This window comes from Rhineura floridana, chromosome 2, assembly GCF_030035675.1.
Source record: "Rhineura floridana isolate rRhiFlo1 chromosome 2, rRhiFlo1.hap2, whole genome shotgun sequence".
In the NCBI taxonomy this organism is placed as follows: domain Eukaryota; kingdom Metazoa; phylum Chordata; class Lepidosauria; order Squamata; family Rhineuridae; genus Rhineura; species Rhineura floridana.
The window spans coordinates 11,310,667-11,330,553 of NC_084481.1; the positions used below are offsets into that span (position 1 = coordinate 11,310,667).

General features: G+C 42.7%; 1 protein-coding gene across 3 annotated transcripts in view; it reads right to left on the reverse strand.

Annotated features, from left to right (window-relative positions):
- Positions 1–254: 254 nt before the first annotated feature.
- The window catches only part of SH3BP4 (SH3 domain binding protein 4), a 55,161-nt gene continuing 35,528 nt past the window's right edge, over positions 255–19,887 (reverse strand). For 2 of the 3 annotated variants that reach the window (XM_061607792.1, XM_061607793.1), the window contains exons 3-5: positions 11,746–14,099; positions 6,792–6,980; positions 255–3,748 (exon numbers count right to left, since the gene is read on the reverse strand). In XM_061607792.1, the coding sequence (XP_061463776.1) occupies positions 3,524–3,748; positions 6,792–6,980; positions 11,746–14,099 (2,768 nt within the window). In that variant the 3' untranslated portion in view covers positions 255–3,523. Of the gene's footprint in view, positions 3,749–6,791; positions 6,981–11,745; positions 14,100–17,934; positions 18,111–19,887 lie in introns of all 3 variants that reach the window. The other variant, XM_061607794.1, reaches the window with a different exon arrangement.

Genomic DNA, 19,887 nt, shown 5'->3' on the forward strand with positions numbered 1-19,887 from the left:
CTAGTGGGAACCCAATGCCACCCTAAAAAGGGTCTCATTTTCTTGTAACAATTTTTATTCAGGCCTTCACAAAAATGAAAATCTACTTCTGATCTGCCCAATTCAAAAGAAATATGCAGATGGGTCTGCTCCAAAATGCCAAAAAAGCAAGTGAGGCTCCCACAAAATGAATCAGACTGAAAGCAGCATTCAAATAACTGTTTTAATTGTATAGTTCACAAGTTTTTTAAAAAACAAAGTACAACAAACTACTTTTACAGTGTATTAATGTAAAATCCAAAGCAAGCTTACCTTGTAAGGACATACTTTTGAGTGAAAGGCATTTGGCTGAACATACAAACTACTCCAACTATGTGCTACGACCCAACTTTTTAGTTAAAAGCAGAAAATCAATCAAGCAGCAATTGCATCAAACTAATCTAGAAAAGCTGCTGTTGTAATTCAACAGTTCTCCATGGTGGTGGTGTGTAGTAATTGTCTAGAACAGCCCTTAGGCTTTAAGTCAAAACATGAAAAGATGTGCAAGACCTGAGGTAGTTTGACAAAAATGGCAGAAGAACAAGGCAAACCAGCCCCTCCCCCCAAATCTGTTGTGGAATATTTCATCCAATTTCTGGAGTTAAAACCTCCAGCTTTAAAATCCTCCTGTTAAAATCGATTAAAATCTCAATACTTTGGCTCAAGTCTGCTCTTACAAGACACAGAACTACAAACTAATTCCATGACTGAATCCAGAGTCCACAATCACTATAGCAAGTTCCACACATGCCAATAGGTGGAGCACTTCCAGCACATATCCAGGTGCAAAATGAGGCTGCCTTGTACATGTATCATCAGCCCAGTGGTTGCCCACATAGCATACTGAGAACATTTATATACACAGGAACATGCTTGGACTCACACACCTGCCTGTCTGTCCGTAACCCAGACTACCATGTATAATATATTCCCATCGGGGTTTTGTGCATCTACAGAAAGAAACTAACCATTTCATGGACTAGTTGTAGTTCTGAAAAATACCATAATGAAACAGAAGCCATGCACACACAGTGCCAAAATAAAACATCTTACTTTAACAGCTCTGGCTCTCCATCATCTGTTATATTCTTCTATGGACTACAATATACAAAGGGCTTTTTTCCTCCCCTACAGTGTGGTGTAGTGGTTAAGGTGCTGGACCTGGGAGACCAGGGTTCGAATCCCCACACAGCCATGAAGCTCCCTGGGTGACCTTGGGCCAGTCACTGCCTCTTAGCCTCAGAGGAAGGCAAAGGGAAACCCCCTCTGAATACCACTTACCATGAAAACCCTATTCATAGGGTCGCCATAAGTCGGATCGACTTGAAGGCAGTCCATTTCCATTTTACACTCAAACATGCTATTCAGCTTCATGTGCAGATTCTGGCTTTGTGTGAGAGAAGAAAATACTTATGCTTTGGAAAAATTGGTTCCATGCGCATGTGATAATACTGCTAACCTAACTAACTTCACATGTGCAATGAAAACTTGCATAGGAATCTGCTTCAATCTGTTGTGACAAAATCCCAAGTTTAAGGTGCTTTTCACTGGACAAAGTAAAGAAAGGGAGACCATTTAAAAGGAGCTGGCTGAAAAAAGAAATAAATTACAAGCACTCTCCCCACTAATTAAACTTGCATTCAAACAATAGGAATGCCTTTCCAACAAGCTGAGATTCTGCTTTCATCAAACTCAGGAGCTGCTGATAGGAAAGTTATGTTGCATAAGTCAAGTTGCTTAAAAGGTCAGCTTGTTCCAAAGAACAAAGCTGTAACATGTTTTTAAAATGGGAAAACAGGTTTAAAAAGTTACTTACAGTGGCCACATTGATAGAAGGTTTGCAAATTTTGACTGAGAAAGAAAACATTTAACATTTTGAACAGTGTCTTATTATTTGGGAGATTTAGGAAATGTGTCTTAATATGAAAATCTCTTGTGCAAAAAACAAAGTACCTTCCCTGCCCAAACATAAATGCACACACTAGGGGGGGAAACTATAAAAAAACCTTCCCCACATAAAGTATTTTGGAATTAAGAGGTAGACTGAAAGGGTTTCATGAAACTTACATTTGAACATATTACAGCTACAATTTTTTTATAGCTTTGTGTGGTACATGAAAAGTCAGAGGTGATGCCAGTTCAGCTCTTTTGCCCATACAGCACATAAGGTGAATACCAATGACCTAGTGTTAATAAATGAACAGACGTTTTGTACCTTCAGAGCACAATTACAGAGTATTGTCAGGTCAAGCATTTCTGATTGAACAACTAGGCACCTGATCAGAAGTAGGCCTAGTTCTTACTGAGATGGAAAATGTGTCTGGGCTGCAAATATCTCAGACTGTGGGTAGAGAAATTCACATGACAGAATGCTCCTCACAACCTATGGCCCCCCAAATGTTTGGGATTACAATTCCCATCATCCCTGACTGTTGGTCATGCTGGCTAGCGCCAGTGGAGAGCATCAAACTGAAGAAGGCTATGGCAGGTGTCAGGGAAAAGGGTTCTAGTCTAGCTGCCTTCTTGATGAGCCGGTTGGTCTATGCCTAGAGAATTTGTTGAATAGAGAAGCATTCAGTTATGTGAGCCTGAGTTTGTAGTGGCACAGTCCCACAGGTTATCGCCCTAGTGAGAACTAATCCTAAAACTTCAGCTTAACGATGGCATAATTAAGAACCACTATGGAATACTCATTATTTGCATTTAAAACATATCCATACAATGTAAACTTCTGAAGAGAGACACCTACTATTATCGGATGAAACATTCAGTGAAGTGAAATGCTATTTGACCATAAATGGTATCCATTAAAATTCTCTCAAATGTGAAAGGATCAGTCCTATAACCTGAAACTATTAGTTCTTTCTGATCATGGCTCTGAAGCAGACAAAAGTGGAACACAGTTTTTGCCTGTGCACTAACAGATTGCCCTAAATTACAAAATCCATTTAAATTGGGTGTGAACGTGTGGCCTTTTCTTCCTTACAGACAGGTGCACATAAAAGCAAATCATGGGGAACAAATATAACACTGACAGAGTCACAGGATGGAGGGGTGGTGTTAACACAACAATGTATAAACAGTTCTCAGAGTTGCACATTAGAAAATCCAAATGCTTGCATGATACCAGACTGTGCTTCATTTTTATACATATCAATGACTCATTGAAATAATAGTTTAAAGGAGGACAGAAATGTTTTTCATGTTACATAATAAAAATGGTAGCTCCTTCCAAAAGTGATTTCAACTTTCAAATCTGATATTTGCAAATGCCTAAAAAAAGTTCCATTTTAAATGTTACAAATTAAGAAAGCTGTTAACCACAGAGCATAGAAAATAATATAGTCTTGGGTGTCCTCTGCCCTGGGGAGAGACAACCATAAGAAGTTTGCAGTCTGAACACAGGAATCACTGCCCAAAACTTTGGCTTATCAAAACTGTCAACTTTCTCTTCATTAGTTAAAAAACATAAAAACAAACAGCATCCAGAAGTTACAACTCCCCATCATATGGCATAATCATCATGTTCTTGTGGGCTAAAGGCAGATGCCCGTAGTATATCCAGGCAGTTGACTAAAATTAGGGTTCCTGTGAGATGCTTCCAGCGTTTCGTGATAGGATTCTTCATTTTGTCAAGGCCAATGTGAAGCTCTTGGGTAACATCACGGTAACTGTCTCCCATTTGATTGCTCCATGTTAGCATAAAGTCATATGCCGGTTTCCACATTGCCTGTCAAAGATAAGAAACCAGCATTAACACAGGTTAAAAGACCTTTCAATCATTAGGATTTATGCTAGCCAAAGCATCTTGTGAACATAGTATCCATCTTCAGGATCAGAAATGGCACCATATACTTAGGAGGCACAGTTCATGCTAAGTATCAAGGATATCTGGCTTTCTTAAATTATCAGTAATCTGTATTTCACATAAATCACCGTAGTCCAGCCTGTGTCTGCAAGCTGGACCATTTCAGACTGCAGAGTTCACAAAAAGTCTCTTCACAAAGAAGTCAGAAAGAAGAATGCTAATATAGCCTTCTCCCTGACACCTCATTTTTTATGTGGAGGGGATTTTTTTTTTAAAAAGGAGGAATAAATTGTAAATCTCAGAGCAAGATATTCGGAAAGCACTGTTTGACTGGACATATATGGGACAACAGTCTTCAAATACAGACCTAAGAAGTGCAGCCATGCGAGTCAACCCATGCAGTCTGAAGTAACATAGCCTAGATACCAGTTTACAACCTCAGTGAGAACTGGGCAAAAGAAATGTAGGAATTTCAATCCTAGAACAAGCCATATCATACTTCTCAGAAATACGATAGTGGGGCTAAGCTACGTTTCTTTTTATTGTCCTATTTCCCACAAAACCAAACACTTCAGAAGAGTGACCAAATAAGGAAAAGGTCTCAGACACAATGCACATTATATCAAGTCCAGTAACACTGCTGTCAAATTAGATGTTAAGTTAACTCAAATGTTCATCTTGCTATTCTTATAAATACTGAGGGTCTTTCAACTTTCCTATAATCTTTCAGCATTATGAATAGTGACAGTAGTTAACTCGATAGAAAGAACCATCCAGGCCCGCTGTAATGAATTTGCTAGGCACTTCCAGGTTAAAATTTTTAGCATCCGCCAGGACTTAGACTCCAGTGTTATAGCAGGTGAATCAAGAGAGGTATCCAGAGCACAGCCTGGTCCTGATTTCTTGGATGAGTTTCAGTTGGTACAGCTTAAGGACGTTGACAAGGTGGTTGGACAGAATCGTGCAACCATGTCTGTGCTGGATCCTTGCCTTTCTTGGCTAATAACAGCTAGGAGGGATGGAATAGCCGGCTGGGCCAGGGAAGTGATTAATGCCTCTCTGTGAGACAGAGTGGTCCCTGGCCACCTGAAAGAGGTGGTAGTGAGACCACTCCTGAAGAGACCCTCCCTGGACCCAGAAAATTTTAATAACTGTAGGCCAGTGGCAAATGTGCCATTCCTGGGCAAGTTCCTTTAACGTGTGGCTGCAGGCCAGCTCCAGACGCTCTTGGATGAGACAGATTATCTGGATTCATTTCAGTTGGGTTTCAGGCCTGGTTTTGGCACAGAAACAGCCTTGGTTGCCCTGTATGATCTCTGTCGGGAGAGAGGCAGAGGGAGTGTGACTCTGTTGATTCTCCTTGATCTCTCAGCGGCTTTCGATACCATCGACCATGGTATCCTTCTGGGAAGACTAGCTGAGTTGGGAGTGGGAGGCACTGCATGGTGGTGGTTCCGATGCTTAGCGGGTCGGCTCCACAAGGTGGTGCTTGGGGAACATTGCTCCGCACTGTGGACTCTCCAGTATGGGGTTCCACAGGGGTCAGTTCTGTTCCCCATCTACATGAAACCGTTGGGTGCGGTCATCCAGAGTTTTGGAGTGCGTTGCCATCAGTATGCTGATGACACTCAGTTCTATTTCTCCTTTTCATCTTCTTCAGGTGAGGCTGTCAATATGCTGAAGCAGTGCCTGGCTGCGACAATGGACTGGATGAGGGCTAATAAACTGAGGCTCAATTCAGACAAGACTGAGATGCTGCTAGTGGGTGATTCTTCTGCCCGGATGGTAGATGTCCAACCTGTCCTGGATGGGGCTGCACTCCCCTTGAAGGAGCAGGTTCATAGCGTGAGGGTTCTCCTAGAACCATCTCTATCACAGGTAGCCTTGGTGGCACAGAGTGCCTTCTACCAACTTGGTTGGTGGCCCAGCTATGCCCCTATCTGGACAGGGATAACTTGGCTTCAGTGATCCATGTTCTGGCAACCTCCAAGTTAGATTACTGCAATGCGCTCTACGTGGGGCTGCCTTTGAAGACAGTTTGGAAAGTGCTGCTTGTGCAAAATGCAGCGGCCAGGTTGGTAACAAGGATCAGACAGTTCGAACATATAAAACCAATTCTGGCCCACTTGCATTGGCTGCCTGTATGTTTCCAAGCTCGATTCAAGGTGCTGTTTTTAACCTATAAAGCCTTACACGGCTTAGGACCACAATACCTGATGGAATGCCTCTCCCGACACGAACCCACCCATACAGTACGCTCAACATCCAAGGCCCTCCTCCGGGTGCCTACTCAGAGGGAAGCTGGGAGTCTGGCAACAAGGGAGAGGGCCTTCTCAGTGGTGGCCCCCAAATTATGGAATGATCTTCTTGATGAGGTGTGCCTGGCGCCAACACTGTTATCTTGTCGGCGCCAGGTCAAGACTTTCCTCTTCTCCCAGGCATTTTAGCATGTGTTTTTAAATTGCTGTTTGAAATGCGTTTTTAAATTTGTATATTTGTTTTTAACGTTTTTAATTGTTGCAAACCGCCCAGAGAGATTCGGCTATGAGGCGTTATATAAATGCAATCATCATCATCATCATCCAAGGCTATCTGCTTCAACTTTCTCTATTCTGATGAACTACTTCAGCTAAACACAAGCATGATAAATAGATTAAATCTGAGACTGGCTACTTTCAGATTATAGACACTAGGGCTGGTAGCTATGACACTTTGATACTTTTTGTGATAAATGCAAGATCTGCAACACCATGGAAGAGGAATAAATTTTAAGGTCGAATGCCTTTCCTTCTGTATGGCTGCCTTTTGGGGCCACAGTGACCACACAACAAAAATTGCTGTGTACATTTGTCATCATTCAAGGTCAAAAAGGCAGCTGAACACAATACTAAACTGTTTTTCCAACCTATTGTGCACCGTCAGTCATCCAGCAAACCCAGAATATAGTACACAAATGTTTTTGTACCTCACTATCTACAGCTCCGTTCTTGTCCCGATGAGGGGCTTCATAGCCATCCATCTGTTGCTTAGAGACCTTAGCCAATTTCTCAGCAAGTTCTCTCCAGCGCTGGGCCACTTCTACAGCCGTAGTCAGAAGCACAAAATCCTGAATTAGCCTAACAACCAAGCCCTGGCAATCCATTTTCAGCAAGGCCTGAGGGGAGGCAAAACAAGTCAAATTAGTCTTGGATGCCCAATTTCCCTGGAGCACCAGCAGACTTCTGATGGAGATGAAGGTTACATCAGCACAGGTGATATATAAACAATGCTACTATATTATTTATATTCCCCCTGTGTGTCTGTCTCTGTAGATACACACATACACTTGGTCTCCAACCAGGAGTACTTTCAGGTAAAATTAAGTTCCTACACAACAACAAAAGGTTGAGTGCAAATAATGTGGCTGACTTCATGTTTAGAAAGCAAAACAATTAAAGTTAGCCTTATTGGGTTGGATCCTGTTTTCCAGATTCCTCAGAAAAAATGCCTGCCATGTTCCTTCTAACAGTTTTGGAATGTTTAACCCTAGGAAGAAATAAGGATATAGGCTTATATTGTGGCAAGTTTTAAGAGAGTTAAAAACAGAGTCAGCACACCTTCCTCTCCATCCCAAGTTACCTCTGTATCAGAAGATTATGAAAAAAATGATATATTTAACACTGTCGAGATATCAGGGGACCAAATGTGGCCCTCTAGGCCTCTATTTGGCCCTCAGACCTTTCCGTAGGCTATGCCCTTCACTGGTGTTGTTTCCCATCTGAATGTTTTTGTCTGGCTGGAATGCTTCGTTGAATTTTGCCTGCTGGATGGAGGACACAGATGGGTATACAACTATGTGTAGAAACTAGTCCACTGTACAAAGCTGAAGATAAAATTTACAGTTGTTGCTCTGCTTGCTCTTGCATTTGGTCCCACCCATTATTGGCATGCAGCGCTCAGAAAATTGCCCAGAAGAGAATGAAGCCCTTGAGAGTCACTTGAGACCCGTAATAGGTCACTGCAGTCTCTGGGAGAGATTCACCTGGAAGTTCCAAAGATATCAGAAGCCCACTCACCATAACTCAGAACAGGGCTTTCACTGTGGCTTCCTTTATTCAGTGGGAAAGCATTTCTGTTGATATTTTTATTTAATAAAATTTATATACCGCTTGATTGTGAAACACCTTTAAGAGATATGACAGACACCTACTATCTGCACTTCCTGGAGAAGGCATTTTTGTTTCAGCTGGCTTTCCCAGCTAGATGAATGGGTCTCCATCATGGGTGTCCATTTTGTATATGTATAATGCATACTTTGTGTTGCATAACCTTTTTTAGCTGTATTGATCGTAAAAAGCCTTGAGACAGTTGTATGGAAGGTGAAATAACAAGAAGTTGTTGTTACCCATCCCTGATTTAACCCCAGGAGAGGACTGTTGGAGTTCTCCCATTATACTGACTGCATGTTGGTTCACACACAAGAATGAACAACGCAAGTGTGTAAGGGAGAACCTCTGTGGCTATTCACATGGTGTCCATGTGTACGCATGCATGTGCGTTAGAGCCTTTTGCTCAAATCTCAGCTCATGTAGCAGCAAGTGCAGCGAATGCTGCCAAGGTTCTCAACTAAACAGAAAAACAGCCTGGCCTACTCCTGTGCTTTGATGTTCAGAAATCAGAAGGTAAAACTTGTAACAGCATGGAGATAGGTATTATCATCAGGCTGGCAGATCAAGCTGCTGTTGGAAGCACAGGAGTTGGATTTGGTTGACCGAAGAGCTGGTCACTATTAACTGTGGCACTTGAACCCTTGGTTCAATTAAAAATGCAACCACTGTTTAAAATGAATTGCAGACCAGGGATAATACACACTGGATTAAGTTGTTTCCCTGAAAAAGTCAGTCCCAGAAGGTGGCTTGATCAAATCCTTTTTGTTTGGGAACTGACTGCAAAGAAATTCAGCAAACCTGGAATTTCCAGGAGTTACCAAAATATGTGCTAGCACTGTAGATTGCCTTCTGGTGGCAAAAAAAGCCTGGAGTTACCTGGCATTCCAGGTTGGCTATTTCATTCATTTAAATAAAAATAACCTATTCTAATGTGTGGGGAGTGTGTGTGTGCCCACGCGCACACACGTCAGAGCTAACATGCGTCTGATCACTGTGTGCATCACGAAGTGGAGAAGCCCCCCAGGCTGGCCTTTAATAACTTGCAATTATTACATTAGAGCCTACATGCTCTTAAAAGTGATTACTACACTCCTCTCAGGATTAGTAAATTTGACAACAAGAGTTTTAATTCCTCCTAGTTCTACTATTTGCATTTCTGAAAAAAGAGGCTGTGGTAAAATACAGATGGATCTCTTCAATGCTCTCCAAATATTTCTATTGTCATCACGCTGCTTGCTACTTCAGGCTTGCCTGGCACTCGGCTATTCTTTCTTCGTCCTCACAGCTCTATAGTAGTAACAACACTCTTCCATAGCATTTATTGAAGTGTCTGCTTAACGCAAGAATAGCAGGCAGTATAGCAAAGAAAAATTCTTGACATTAACATCATACTTCAAAAGGTATGTAGGGAGAAAATAATTTAAATGCATTTACTCTTAAATGTTTAGATGACACCTCAAAAAAGGGCGAACTTCCATTTTCAAAGAGCTGATTGTATGTGAAGTAGCTTATAGGTAGTAGTATATACTCAAAAGAACAACCGGTTGGTAAGAAAAAATTAACAAGGATACATTAAACAAATGTATCATGGTAGCAGCGGTTCAAGGGTCCTCAGTTTTCAGAATTGGTTCTGAAAAAACATGATTTATTTCCCTCCAGGATGTGGGAAAATGAGTATTTCACCCAAGCCATTAAAAACTGAGTGGTAGATGGGGCATTGCATACTTCGACTGCTTATGCCTTAATATGAGAGGGAACAGGATGTTAATCCTATTAACCTACAATACCTGTCTCCTCTATGTTTTTCCAAACTGCAGGGCAGTAATAAGATCAAGCCAACATTCTCAGTGCTGTATTCTTTAGTCTCTAACAAGGCATGGCATTTATAGAGTCTGGATAAGAGAGTCTTTCTCCCCCTGTTCTTGCAGTTGCAACAGGGAAAACACACAAGACAAAAGACAGCAATCTGTACTTCATAGATTTATTATACATTGGCAGCCTAGCCATCTTCTGATTTTCCAGAGCATTCCCTCCCCCTTTAACTCCGGCTATAGATTTTCCAGCACATAGGAGCAGGGTCTTCCAGTTTACAACCCTCTTTGTACAATTGATAATATCCTGGATGTCAATCCAGGAACACATCATGTTCATTTGACAGCTCTTCAATTTCATTTGCATTGATGGTGCTACACAACTTTGTGTCGTTCACAAACTTTTACACTACTCCCACTGGCAAAACAAGGCTGACTCCCTCCTATCCTTTGTGTGAAGCTTTTCACCCAGCTGTTCACTTTTCTTAAAGAACCTTCCCTTAATGTTAACTGTCTGGAGTGACGCTTCCTTTATGGCCATTCTGTATCTCAGCAGTTCTACCTAGGGCTGAAGGAGATGGGGGATTCCCTTGCAGGCAACATCACTTTTTAGAATCTTATAAGGGAGTATTCACTGCCAAGGTAGAATTCTTGTAAAACTCAAAAACAATCAACATGCACTGTGTATGTAAAACAATTAGTCTCTTGTATCATTGTTTCAGACACAGGATGTCCAATTCAGTTTCCTTTACCAATTTAAACTTCCATAAAAGAGATGCTGTCTTTTCAGGAGAGCTTGATTGCAACTGTAAGTATGCCAACTCTAATAGTTCCCTGACCACATAGTTTTCTGTACTCTTGAAAAAGTAGTAAAATCATTATACAGCTGGTTCCACAAGATGGATTTCTGGAAGATCATTTTTACTTAGTGAAAAAAGGTTATTATATTAAGATAGCCCAAGGTCCCAAGAGACCTGGCTTTCAATTTGTCAGCTGCAGTATTTTTGCTTACTGGTTGATGATTTTTGATGGACTGCCTTCAAGTCGATTCCAACTTATGGCGACCCTATGAATTGGGTTTTCATGGTAAGCAGTATTCAGAGGGAGTTTACCATTGCTTTCCTCTGAGGCTGAGAAGCAGTGACTGGCCCAAGGTCACCCAGTGAGCTTCATGGCTGTGTGGGGATTCGAACCCTGGTCTCCCAGGTCATAGTCCAACACTCTAACCACTATACCACACTGGCATACTGCTTACTGAAGCAAAGTTTTAATGAGCAATTTCTGAGGGAGTTATAATCAAAATATGAAATTTACCTGCAGTTATGTTTTCCTAAAACTGCACCTCTGAGGAGGGAAAGCGATCTAATCATTAAGAAATTATAGTATTTGCTGTGGTTGTATTTTGATTTCATGCCCAGAGACGCATCAATAAAGATGGCACGGAAATGCACCTTGTGACTTCATGTCCCTGTTAGAACTGCTTATCCAATGCTAAATATTTGCACTTCAGCCATTAAAAACTGAATGACCAACAGCCAAATTGTAATCATATCTACTAAGCAAACCCCCCTTGATTGCAATGGCAATTACTTCCAAATTTAGATTTGCAGCCTAACACAATGATATTTGCAATGCTAAACTAACTTACCAGAGAGTAAGCCCCACTGAATTAAATAGAACTTATTTCTGAGTAGACATAGTTAGGATTGAACTATTAAGAGGCATGGAGTTCATAATGTACAAGGTGTTCAGCCATAATCTTAAACATTCTGATTTCATGACAAGCACCTGCGTGGTACTTTAATAAATGGCAACAGGGAAGCTAAACTGGTTTAGAAACACGCGGTAGCTTTTTGCCTAAGTTACTTTTCCCCCACAGACTATTCAGCTGAACTCCTAACACAACCGAAGGCAAGGCAACCATTTCAGAATTAACACCTCCAATAACCAGAATACTTACTGACATCAGCTCCTTCTGGAAAGATTTCCTATCCTTATTGTCTGAGTTATTACAGTCTTCTTTCAATTTCTCCAACACAGAAGCCACACATTCTGGTTCACTGTCAAGCTCTGCTCGACAGAAGAAAGCAAGTGGCAAGTTGCCGTATCCCAGAGCATCTGCAAATGCACGCCAGCTGCTGATGTTTTCCATGAGCAAAGTCCTTACTGAAGCATAGATATAGGTGAGAAACTTACAAGGCCTCAGGATTTGCTCCAGCAACATACTAGTGGTAAGCTCAGGCCCAGAGAAATAATTTGGCTTGACTTTCCCAACAACTAAAACATTTTTAGTATGGACAAGACCAATTTTACCCTGATAGTAACCTATGTACCATTCCTTTGTCCAGAGTTGACCTTTCAACTTGATTTTCTCCTCACTTAGCAAAGCTATTCCGTCCCCTTTTTTATATTCCAAGAGATAATGGTTCTTGTTTTGCCGCACCACCGTTTTCAGCAGTTTTCCATATTTTAAGCTTGCCACTATCCGATCCTGGAAGACTGGATACTTGCTGGTGGTTGCAAGAGGGGACAGGATGATTTTCCCAACCTCATTTTTCTTCAGGAACCTTCGCTGTCCAGTGGACCTGACAGCATTCTTGGGAGGAGGCTGTGGGGTCTGAACACAGAACTGAGTCAGTATGGTGTCTTTGTCATCCTTGACTTGTATTCTCAATGTGAAGTCATACAGCTCGTTGGGATCATGTGACATGATGGGGAAGATGAGGCGGCTGACTTTCCCCAGCTTCATTTGGAAGCCTCTCACTGTTTTTGCCTGCTCGTTGGCTCTTACCTCATAATTCGTCATGTTTGAAAACATGCAAAGCTTTAAGTCTTGTGGCCTTGCTAAGGTGAACTGGTGCTTTCCCCACAACTGCAGTGCCACAGGTGCTGTGCAATGCACTTGACGTGTAACTTCGTTCACTAGGAGAGTCTTTGGGGCACAATCATGTCCAAAGAGGGCAACCACAGTTTTAAAAGAAGGGTGTATGTGCTTTGGACCATAGACACCAACTGTGATTTTTTTACTAATATAATCCCAGACAGTGTAAGGATATAGAATGTTCTGTCCTTGCACTACGATTGCTATATACATACAAGGCTCCAGGTTCTCCAGCTGAACCTGGGTCGTGTCTCCGTAGCAATAGCTGAGTTGCACTGGTACGTATGGGCCTTCCTTCATGTCACTCCGCAGGCACTGTACTCCTACCAAACTCTTACTCACTATGTCATTCTTTACTTCTGCTGAAATTTTCATCTCCAGCATGATGGGGGTTCTGATTTCCATGTTGCTCAACTTAATCTCTAGTACAGGGCTTATGGTGCTGCATTTGTCACTGTTGAGCTCCAGAGGGGGATCCAAAAGAGCTTTCATGGAGATCTGCTGTGTATCTCCAGCACCCACATGTCCTTCTGGAATACGCATATTAATATTTGTATCTGGAAGCTGAACTGCTCCCCCAGAACTATCTAGCTTGCAAACTATGTTTGTTTCCACAGGTTGGGTCTGACCCCAACCAGGGTTCTGGCCCAATAAATCCAAGTCATGGCAAGATCTTGCTAATTTTCGATGGTTCAGCCATGCAGCTCTAAAGTCTTCCCTGCTTTGGAATTGCTCTGGGGTAGGAGATTTCAACCCACTGAAGAAGCCTGATGATGCTGGATTTTCTGACTTTGCTTGGAGTACTGACAGCTCTGATAAACTGTATGAGCGCTTGCTTCTGAAAAAAGGATTGTCCCGTCTGCTTGGCTGCTCAAATTCAAATCCATTCATTGATGGAACTTCATCAAGATGGTTACCTACACTGCTGTTAGTTGCAGAACTTGACCCTGTAAATGTAGGCACTCCTGTGTCAAAGAGCAACAAATCCACTGTGGTTTGGAGACAATACTCCTTGTCTCTGTCAGGCATTATGTGCAAATTCCCGTTCAGAAAAGGGTTAGTCTGCACGTTGTTCAAGAAAGGATTGTTTTTGGCTAAGCTCAGCTTTTCATCCATCCAGTCTCCAAGCAGGTCAAGCTCTTTGGCTCCCTCATCAGAATTTTCAAGCAGATTGTCTATCATTCCACTGTCAGTTAATGAAGAGCTCCGGTAGTTCACAGGCTGGACATAGGAGGATGGGATGTAGCCCATCTCTGTGGTATTGTGAGCATACCACCACTCACCTCCTGAGGTATCTAAGACATAAAGATGGTCTCCCTTAGAGAACTTCAAGGTGGTGAAATTGTTTGGGCAGTAGTCTTTAATTGCTACAACTTCCTTTGCATTTCCAAATGACGTAGGATTGTCTACCATCAAGGCACTAGGAGAAGGCACTGCAAATCAAAAAGCAGAATGTAATTAACAACTGCAAGTGAAACAATTGTACAATTACACTGTAGGTCTTTTGCTTCATACTCAGAATCAAAAGATTTTCATGCATTTGTGTGTGCATTACACACATGTATACCTATATCTTTTAACAACCACTTAAATCTAACACCTGTAGATCCCCATATCTTCTTCACCAAATGGGTTTTAGTGACAACCACATACGCTCTTAGACTTTTTCCAGGATATTTCAACTTGTGTAACCATTTTTGCTAGTGTGTGAGAAAAATATTTTTGAGAGATCCTTTAATTCTAGTGAACTCTACATTATGTGCAACAAAGGCTGCAGTCCAATACCCATTTACCCAGGAGTAACTCTGATTGAACTCAATGGGACTTCCTTCTGAGTAGATATTTTTATTTTAAGGAGCTCAAGATGCCATGGCATACATGGTTCACCCCTCTCCATTTTATCCTAATAACAACCCTGTTAGGCTGAGAGGCAGTGAGTGACCCAAGATCACCCAGTGCATTTCATGGCTGAGTGGAGAATTGAACCCTGGTCTGCCAGGTCCTAGTCCAACATTCTAGCCACTTCACAGCATTGCACTGTAAACGTCCACTGGGAAAAGAACGTGATATGCCTGTAGAATTGGTGATTAATCACCAGTTCATCATTAACACCACAAGGAGACGTTATGCTAAATGTGACAATGGTGTGATAGAAAAAAAAAGATTATTGGGAATGACCTTAACCCTGAACTGATTCAGCCTTATTATATCAGTAAAAGAGTTGCAATGCTTTAACCAGCATTTGTTGTACCAGCATTTGCATGCATCAACTAACTCCTATGTCAGATTATTTTTTACAATTGCCTCATTAACTTAGGAATCTGACACCAGAGTAGCAAGAGCCAAATCTAAACTGATGTGTAATGTGTAGATTGGGCAGAAGTGATCTGATGCTTTCAGGTGCTTTCACATTCTTGTGTATTGAAATGCAGATTTGTAGGTAACTGCTCCAAGTTGAAAATAAGGAGTTAAAGAGTCTTAAATGGAACAATACTGCAAGTTTTATCCATGAAGTGAAAGATAATGTGTACATTAAGGAAAACTTACACTCAAGTAAGTAAACGTTTTCTTTGTTTCAGTGGTTCAACTGTCTGATCCCAAAGGTCACAGTGAGTAATAAATTCAAAGGAAAAATAAAATATGGGACTACACACTGCTGAATGTTAAGTGGAATTTAATCTTGTACGGAACATGCTAAGTGTTATATAGTTATTGAAGAATGCACAGTACACCATGTACAAAGTGAGGAAGCTGCTGTATGGTAAGAATGTTAATGCTTCAAGATAACTTAGACGAGGAAAAAGTCACACTTAAGGAATGCTATGCATCCATTATTCTTAAGGAAGGTAATACCAAGCAGGGCCAACCAAAGCAGAGCTGATGTCAGTGATTAGGAAGAAATGAAGATACTAATCTCAAGCGGAGGAGCTTAGAGACCTTAATGCACACAAATCTGGGATACTAGATAATTGCCACCTGAGCACATTTATCTTAGGGGCAAAAAGAACCCTAAAGTCATCTAGCCCAAATTTCCACATTTGTTTATTTATTAAATTTGTATTCCTTTCCATCAAATAACATTCAAAGCAGTAACATGGATGCAATACAATAAGTTAACAATAAAATGCAAAGCAAAAAGCCTAAACACAAAGTCTGTAAAACATCAGTAAATATAAAAACCAACTAAAACTAATTACAACATATTTACGAGTCAGCTTGTGGGCTCTAAGCTCTATCTAAACAAAAAGGTCCATCTGCCTGCCAGCAGAATGTTACCAGAGAAGGAGCTAGTCAGGCTTCCCTTGGCAAGGGGTTCCAGAACCTGGAGCAGCCAACAAGAAGGCCCTTTTTACATTCCCTCCAAATGTGCTTCACATGTTTGTGTGACAGAAAGGCCTCTTTAAGGCAGAAACCTCAGCACGTTAATACTTCCTGCAGACTAATCATCAGTGACATTACAAACAAACCAGCTGTTGTTTACCATGACTGTTTAAAGTGGCAATATATTGCTTTAAATGGATAGTGACGACACACTGTTGAGGAGGGAGGTAGTGTCCGGTGTACTCTGGTAGCACTTCCCATGAAGGATCAGTCTGGGGTTGCTCATAGATCCAACTTTATCATGAGACCTGGAAGTGCCTTCCCCCAGCACATGCTGATTCACCAGCTACAGTCCATCCAAGACAGAGTTATCCATGTTCTGATAACCTCCTGATTGAACTACTTCAATGTGTTACATGTAGGGCTGCCTTTGAAAGCTGCTCAGAAACTTTAGTTAGTAAACTGTATTTTGGACTAACTGGAACCAGCCAATAGGAACATTTTGCCAGTTGTTAAAACAACTGCACTGGCTGCCGATATTGTTCTGAGGCAAAATTCAAAACACTGTGTTTATAAAGCTCTAATGGCTTGTGACCCGGGTAGATGAAGGACCACCTTGTCCTATATTATGGAGCCAGGTTATAATCTCCAGGCACCCTGCCTTCTGGAAATTAGGCAGGTAGCAACTAAGCAAAGAGCTTTATTTATTGCTTTATTGCAGTGCCCTATCTCTGACACTGGTCTCTCAAAGAGATGCTCACCTGGTACTTATTCAGGTCCTTTTTACATGGTGGAACATTCCATTGTGAAAACACTGCCCTGCAGCCTAAAATGATACAGACCCAGTGAGAATTAGGCCTCGATGACTGCACATATGTGAAGCAGCTGCAGCTTTATCACCAATGAGACAAATGCCGTATTGGCTTGATCAAGGGAGGGGCTGAAAGAGTATCTCTTGCAATGTGAGGAGATACTGAGAAGTTCCTGCAAGCAGAATTTTAAAGAAACAAATGGGGATACGTTATGTTTAGTGAAGGAGGATGACAGGATTATTTCTCTTCTCCTGGTAATGCAGTTCTTCTCCCTCCTTCCACTCTTCTGGATAAGGAAGGAAGAAAAACTGGATATCATAGCAGTGTACCTACCTCCTCACCCTAGACACAGGTGGCTAAGGAAGGCCACTTCACTAAACTAAGTTTGTTTGTTTATTGCTTGCATTTGTATACCGCCCCATAGTCGAAGCTCTCTGGGCAATTTACAACAATTAAAAACATTAAAAACAAATATACAAATTTAAAAACACATTTTTTAAAAAGCAATTTAAAAACACATGCTAAAATGCCTGGGAGAAGAGGAAAGTCTTGACCTGGTGCCAAAAAGATAACAGTGTTGGCGCCAGGCACACCTCATCAAGAAGATCATTCCATAATTTGGGGGCCACCACTGAGAAGGCCCTCTCCCTTGTTGCCAGACTCCCAGCTTCCCTCCAAGTAGGCACCCAGAGGAGGGCCTTGGATGTTGAGCGTACTGTATGGGTGGGTTCGTGTTGGGAGAGGCATTCCATCAGGTATTGTGGTCCTAAGCCATGTAAGGCTTTATAGGTTAAAACCAGCACTTTGAATCGAGCTCGGAAACATACAGGCAGCCAATGCAAGTGGGCCAGAATTGGTTTTATATGTTCGAACCATCTGGTCCCTGTTACCAATCTGCATTTTGCACAAGCTGCAGTTTCTGAACTGTCTTCAAAGGCAGCCCCACATAGAGTGCATTGCAGTAATCTAACTTGGAGGTTACCAGAGCATGGACAACTGAAGCCAGGTTATTCCTGTCCAGATAGGGGCGTAGCGGGGCCACCAACCAAAGTTGGTAGAAGGCACTCAATGCCACTGAGGCTACCTGAGCCTCCAGCGACAGAGATGGTTCTAGGAGAACCCTCAAGCTACGAACCTACTCCTTCAGGGTGAGTGCAACCCCATCCAGGACAGGTTGGACATCCACCATCCAGTCAGAAGAACCACCCACTAGCAGCATCTCAGACTTGTCTGGATTGAACCTCAGTTTATTAGCCCTCATCCAGTCCATTGTCGCAGCCAGGCACCACTTCAGCACATTGACAGCCTCACCTGAAGAAGATGAAAAGGAGAAATAGATCTGCGTGTCATCAGCATATTGATGGCAACGTACTTCAAAACTCCGGATGACCACACCCAACGGTTTCATGTAGATGGTGAACAGCACGGGGGTATAGAACTGACCCCTGTGGAACCCCATACTGGAGAATCCAGGGTGCCAAGCAATGTTCCCCAAGCACCACCTTCTGAAGCCGACCCACCAAGTAGGCGCGGAACCACCGCCATGCAGTGCCTCCCACTCCCAACTCAGGCAGTTTTCCCAGAAGGATACCATGGTTGATGGTATCGAAAGCCACTGAGAGATCAAGGAGAATCAACAGAGTCACACTCCCTCTGCCTCTCTCCCGACAGAGGTCATCATACAGGGCGACCAAGACTGTTTCCGTGCCAAAACCAGTCCTGAAACCCGACTGAAATGGATCCAGATAATCTGTCTCATCTAAGAGCGTCTGGAGCTGGCATGCCACCACTCATTCAAGGACCTTGCCCAGGAATAGAACATTTGCTACCGGCCTATAGTTATTAAAATTTTCTGGGTCCAGGGAGGGTCTCTTCAGGAGTGGTCTCACTACCACCTCTTTCAGGCAGCCAGGGGCCTCTCCCTCTTGCAGAGAGGCATTAATCACTTCCCTGGCCCAGCCAGCTGTTCCATCCCTGCTAGCTTTTATTAGCCAAGAAGGGCAAGGATCCAGCACAGAAATGGTTCACGAACCTGTCCAAGCAGCTTTGTCAACGTCCTCAAGCTGCACCAACTGAAATTCATCCAAGAAATCGGGACAAGGCTGTGCTCTGGATACCTCTCTTGATTCACCTGCTATAACACTGGAGTCTAAGTCCTGGCGGATGCTAAAGATTTTATCCTGGAAGTGCCTAGCAAATTCATTACAGCGGGCCTCAGATGGTTTTACCATGTCCCTGGGGCCAGCGTGTAATAGCCCCCGGACAATTCTGAAGAGCTCCGCTGGGCGGCAGATTGATGATCTGATAATGGCAGCAAAATATATTTTTTTTGCTGCCCTCACTGCCCCTAAATACAGCTTACCATAGGCACTTACCAGTGTGTAATTGCATCCACCAGAGTTTGTCTCCATCTGTACTCAAGCCGTCTCCTATATCGTTTCATCACTCTCAGCTCTGGGGTATACCATGGAGCTGTACGAGCTCTACACAGGAGAGGGCACTCAGGAGCAATCATGTCAACCACCTGGGTCATTTCTGTATTCCATAGTTCAACCAGGATTTTGACAGGAGCACCAGCCCTGTCAGCCGGAAAACTCCCCAGAGCCCTTTGGAAACCATCCGGATCCATTAGTCTCTGGGGACGGACCAACTTAATAGGTCCCCTGCCCTTGCAGAGGGGGAAAGCCACTGTAAGTCTAAACTTCAGCAAGCAGTGATCTGTCCATGACAGAGGGACTGATGTAAGACCCCCCACATTCAGATCACCAACTCCACGTCCAGTTGCAAAAACCAAATCTAGAGTATGCCCTGCTACATGTGTTGGGCCAATGGCATATTGGGACAGTCCCATGGTTGTCATGGAGACCATGAAATCCTGAGCCACTCCGGATAAGGTGGCCTCGGCATGGATGTTGACATCCCCCAGAACCAACAGTCTGGGGGATCTCAACAGTACACCCAAGACCACCTCCGTCAGCTCAGCTAAGGAGTCTGTTGCGCAGCGGGATGGGCAATACACCAACAGAATCCCCAGTCTGTCCTGCTGACCCAACACAAGGTGCAAACACTCCAGACCAGTAGTCACACG